This window comes from Etheostoma spectabile, chromosome 2, assembly GCF_008692095.1.
Source record: "Etheostoma spectabile isolate EspeVRDwgs_2016 chromosome 2, UIUC_Espe_1.0, whole genome shotgun sequence".
NCBI classification, from domain to species: Eukaryota; Metazoa; Chordata; class Actinopteri; order Perciformes; family Percidae; genus Etheostoma; species Etheostoma spectabile.
The window spans coordinates 6018395-6024065 of NC_045734.1; the positions used below are offsets into that span (position 1 = coordinate 6018395).

General features: G+C 41.1%; 1 protein-coding gene across 1 annotated transcript; it reads left to right on the plus strand.

Moving 5' to 3' along the window:
- Window positions 1-343: 343 nt before the first annotated feature.
- On the plus strand, window positions 344-4739 carry ptger1a (prostaglandin E receptor 1a (subtype EP1)). Its single transcript, XM_032527555.1, has 3 exons — window positions 344-725; window positions 1986-2887; window positions 3619-4739. Exons 2-3 carry the CDS (start codon window positions 2027-2029, stop codon window positions 3886-3888), a joined length of 1131 nt encoding a protein of 376 aa, XP_032383446.1. The 5' UTR covers window positions 344-725; window positions 1986-2026; the 3' UTR covers window positions 3889-4739.
- The last annotated feature ends 932 nt before the right edge of the window (window positions 4740-5671 follow it).

Genomic DNA, 5671 nt, shown 5'->3' on the forward strand with positions numbered 1-5671 from the left:
CATGCACCAAAAGCAATTAATGTAGCTTATGAAACTGAATCTCTTTACATCGATCCAAGCTCCAGAAAACAAAAAAAGCTCAACAACGTCTTCACCACGACAACTGGTCCCAAACTTATCCTAACAGTGTGAACTGTTTCCAAGTCTGCACATTGAAACGTTTTAGTGACGTTTCAAAGGTAAGTTATAGCTGCACAACATAGCCTACTGCCTAAAGATTCAATAAATAAATAACCAGGCCAATCTTAGATTTTTATTTTTTTTTTAAATGTAGGTGACAAACATAACGTGAGTAACGATATTAAAGTTGATGTAAACAGAGAGACGCGATCCAGAGCCATGCAGCAGAGGGGGAGACGACTCAGGGGCGCACAGCAGCAGAGACGCCCACACACACTGAAGGCACCAAGACGCGCTATAAAAACGTGACTCGGGATTTTGAGTGTCAGTGGGGATCCTTTTACAATCTTCAAGCCACCATGAAACACCCACACGGATTCAGTCATGGGAATTACTCCACAAAGGACATCGAGGCATTGGCTTTTATCAAAGGGAAGCTTGATATCTGATCTGAAGCAAAAGACATCTTTTTCCTCTGTTTGTGAACTCTTCCGAAATTGTTTCATAGACCCCGTCTGTGGAGTTTCTCTGGATACCTGATTGTCAAGGAGAACTATCTTCTGGCTGTTCAGCTGGACTGACAACATTATCTGAACTATGTAGTGGTGAGAACAATTTTCATTTTAAAGCTAGTAGTAAAAAAGAACAAAGTATACTTTTTATCATAAGGGAACATTAGCCTAAGAAATACAGTAAATGTAATACAGTAAATATAAGACTGGATGGATTGCATCTTTAATTATCTGACGACGATTTGATAAATCCCATTTGCATTGTTTATTACTGTGATGATCCTTTTCCTATCTGTCTTTCACACTGCCAACTTGTCTATTCTAAATTGGTGCAACAGTGCAACTCTTCCATCTAATTAACATTTGTTCCACAACTGACAAACTGCTCAGTGAGAAATTGTATACAGAAGGTCAATTATAATGTTTATTATGATGTGCTAACATGTTTAGGTACAGGAAATAAACTGGATTTCTTTACATCACTGGACTAGGATAAAATATGTTATTAATCCCGAGGGAAATTGATGAAACAATAACATCTACATCATAATTTCTCAAAAATATCAAAACTCATTGTGTGACAAATCCCAGTAATTGCCTTATAAGAGATTAAAAAATTGCTCAGCCATGTTTTAATACAAGCCTGTTGCTTTTTGTTGGCTTGTTGCTGGAAGGACTGTGCTAATTCTGACCTGTGGTTTGATCTCCAGCCGAACTAAACCTGAGCGATCACAGTCTGCACCACCTCGTGCTTTGTCTGGATGTGCAGGTTGGACACCATGCACACGGTGAACTGCTGTCTAGTCCTGCTAAGAAGGGATTTAGAAGAGGTTTGTGAGGAGACAGTCAGGTCTAGTCAGATCTTCAGTCATCTATAAAGATTTGTAGAAGTGTTTAACTCTTTTAGTTATTAAAAGTCCTAAAAGGCACACAATATACATGAAAAGACAAAAAGCTAGGTTTTTCAGTTTGGGCTGCCATGAGCTGTTACAGCTTAAGTGCCTCTTGTTACGTTAAGTGTCTCTTCTACTGAAGGGATCGGATCATAAATACAGAATAAATTCCCTCATTTGGTGTTTTGATGATGGAGAGTGCTGTCTAACATGCTCATTTAGGTTGAGATGTCGCAACTGTGGCCGTGGCCTATGAGTCATATCATTTTCATTTGCATCCAACCCCTCAGTGAGCATTTTTGCCCTCGTATGGAAATGTGTATTCATTAGGTTTTGACTCATTTATTCAGCTTCTCCCTTTGTTTTTACCTGTAGATTTGTGTAATTTATAATTATAATAACAGCAAATCATCAGTATTCTCCCTATGTTGACACAAATGTGCCCTTCTTTCTCTTGCAGCCTCCCTTAACTATGGCCTTCATGAGCTTCAGCGTTCAGTGATGTTAGCTCTGAGCCACTACAACTCCTCCGCCTCCCCACTCCTCCCTCGTTTCTCTAATGACAGCGCAGGGAAGGTGGAGGCCATGGTGGCTGTTGAAGGGCTGTCGCAGCAGGGAAACCTTACCTTGGTGCAACCCACCAACAGTGGCGTCATTGTCGTCATACTGTCCATGACACTGGGCATCATCTCCAACATTGTGGCCCTCTTCATCCTGGCCAATGCCTACTCCCTCCAGCGGCGGCGCACCAAAGCCACATTCCTTCTGTTTGCTACTTCACTGGTGGTCACAGACTTCTTCGGCCATGTGATCCCTGGTGCCCTGGTTCTCCGACTCTACCTCCATGGAGGTGTACACCCCAACTCCTCCGATAGGATGTGTCAGTTCCTGGGCGGCAGCATGGTGTTCTTTGGCCTGTGCCCACTCTTCATGGGCTCTGCCATGGCTGCTGAGCGCTGCCTGGGTGTCACAAAGCCTCTGCTGCACTCATCCCTGGTCACCAAAACCCGCACAAAGATCTGCCTGTCAGTCATCTGGCTGGCAGCTCTGTGTGTGGCCATGCTGCCCTGCTTTCAGCTGGGCTCTTACACCTATCAGGACCCAGGGACCTGGTGTTTCATCAAAGTGCTCAGTGACACTCAGGAGGTGGATTTGGCGTTTGTGGTGCTGTTCTCTGGACTAGGTCTGACCTCGCTAGCTGTGGCACTGGTGTGCAACACCATCAGTGGACTGACGCTGGTGCTGGCTCGGTTCAGGAGGCAGCTGGGCTCCCATCACTCAGCAAAGTCCCATGATATAGAGATGGTGGTGCAGCTGGTCGGCATCATGGTCACCTCGTGTATCTGCTGGAGCCCTCTGCTGGTGAGTATCAGGAAGTACAATAAGAGGGACTCGTGGTAGGTCATGAGATCATGTCCCCTTTTTTTTCTAAGTACACCAGCACTCTGAGAGAACTCATTCAGTTTGCATAAGTAAAAGTATTAGCATAGCGAGCTATACTGAAAGTCTGTTATTAGTAAAGGCCAATAAAGCGGGATCAATATAACATCAATAGTTCTCTCACATTAGAGCTTGCCTCAGGACTGTGAGTGTACATGCTGTGTTTGATTGACAGCACCATTGGTGTCTTGTCAGTTTTGTCTTGGCTGTTAGGGCAAGACAACTTACACCTTCCTAGTTGGTGCCAAAAGTTTGAATGTAATTCCCAGCATAACAGCCAACTTCAACCAGGCTATTAGCTCTAGTGTCTTTAGGGTCAGTTAAAAAAAAAACTTGATGCATGTTACATTTATAACAATCTTGCATGTGATTGACGTAATCCCGACCCATTGTTCTCCCACATCTTAAAACATATCAGTCCTTGCTGATATGAATGCAACCACACTATTTAAAAAAACAATATTGGTGTATCCATGTCACAAAGACATCCAGAACATCCATTTATGGTGTTTAACAAAATAAACCAGATCCCTGTAAGAACTTGCTTGTTGTTCTTATTACTGCAGAACAGAGTCATTTTAGTTTTTTCTATCAATGCAGTGTTTGATCCTTCATCTTGTAATAAATGCAAGCACATGTTTTCATGCCTGCAGATCTTTGGCCTGATATCGGTGATCCGTTCCTACACAGGATCTAACGGAGAGGACTTGTCCAGCTATAAAACCCTGATGGTGATGGGCGTGAGGCTGGCCACATGGAACCAGATCCTCGACCCCTGGGTGTACATCCTGCTGCGTCGCACCGTTCTACGCAAAATCTACCTCATCGCCAAGTGCCAGGCAGGACTGAGGGGGAATATATTAGGCCGCTGGGAGCCGACCTCTTTTCACAGCTCAGAGAAGAAGCAGGTCAACCAAGTATGAGCTGAGAGAAAGACTGATAAAGTACCTTGTGGATTTACTTTACTGAACATACTGTAAACTGTGCAAATGAAAAGCTTTAGAAGGAGATACCCACAGGAGCATGTGAAAGGAACTAGCTTTGTGGCTGTGATGGAGGAGCTTATTAGGTTAGAAGTGCAGTTTGCAATTTCTCAGTTGGTCCACTTCACAAATGCTTAATGGATTCAATCAAAATATCTCTTTCAGTCTTCTTAAAAATTTGAGTTTATTGTCTGACCTTACAAATGGAAGCTAGCTAATGCTATGATTTTGCACATAAACTTTCTAGTGTTTACTTATAATAAGTGGACATTCCTGGTTATGATTGTATTCTCATTTGGAAACTCATAGTATTGAAGGCCACAGATGTAGGCCACATTTATGAATGCAGTACTAACCACACTCTGTCCTAAAAGACTCTAAGGTTTGCAGGAGTCATAGAAGGGCCGAGGTTTATTTGGTTTTATTTCTCAACTTCAGTTTCACCAGCTTTGGAAGGTAAAGAAAATGATAAGTTGACTTGCTAACATTATATAAATGTGGAGGAATTGAGCTGTAGCAGTATAACCACCAGAGGGAGCTCCAGAGGAAAACCAGAAGACTGCACTCAGTAATGGTAATTATTCTGCTGAATGTATTTCATTAAGGACTGTTAATATTCAAATACTTTATGCATTTTTAAGTTTAAATATGCTTTCCATATGTTTATACAGTGCTCTGTGTGAAATAATGTAAGATTTTATAAGTTAATACTTGAATTGTACCCTCAATTTACTGAGGATATGTTGAGAACTTTAAATTGAATGTAAATAAAACAATGCAATGTGTCCTTACTCTAAATTTATATCTGACTAATTGTAATTGTGTTGAGAAGGTGGATATTTATGTGGGTAATAATTATGTTACACAAGGTGTCATACAAAAGAAATTGGCATTGACTGCATACAGTGGTGTAGTTATCAAACTGTTGTATCATAATTATTCTGGTAGCTATATGGTACATTGAGTGTAAATTGAACTCCTATAAACACAGGCAGAATTTGATCAGATTTTGAGTCAAATTACAACCGAGAAGTATCGCTGTACCTCATCTCTCAGCTTTCCTGAGTAGTCATGATAAACATCTGTAATTTTGGTTGTGCAGGAGTTCGTTTAACGCTCTAATGTGACAGACTTTAGACAAGGTGCAGTGCTCTAACGAAAAACTACTATTAGTACCAGTTAAATTTATCCATTTCTTCCCCTGTATCATTTCTTTCCAACCACATGTTTAGTTGTCTGCGACTGAAACATTTGTTCCTTATTATTTCCCATGGCTGCCAAAAAGCCTTTCTGAAAACAGCCAGTGATGTCTAGATGACTCACTCTGAAGTGCTGAAATAGCACTGTGCTGGTGTGTAACTAACACATAAACATCCGGCATTCTGTTCACCATCTAGAATATGTAACAATAATAAATTCTATATATCTATATTTCTGGAAAATGTGTATGCTGAGTGAGTACCTACCTACAGTGGGGTAGTCTACCTGATATGCAGGTAGGCCTATACGCAGTATACCCACTGAGAAAGCTCCAGAATTTCCATATACCCACTTAAAAATGCACAATGGCACATAATAACATACTTTCTAAATACATTTTTGATACATTTTGAATTGTCGTCTGTGTTGTATCTCTTTGCGTAGGCTAAATAAAGGTATTTCCAATGTAAATTGGCATGTAAAAGTGAGTCAGAATGCAGCAAATGTTGTTTTGACGTTCAAA

Excerpts from the sequence above, each read along its gene's own strand:
- ptger1a (XM_032527555.1), top strand. The coding sequence starts at position 2,027 with ATGTTAGCTCTGAGCCACTACAACTCCTCCGCCTCCCCACTCCTCCCT. Across the intron at positions 2,888-3,618 it reads TCTGCTGGAGCCCTCTGCTG|ATCTTTGGCCTGATATCGGT; the intron begins GTGAGTATCAGG and ends TCATGCCTGCAG.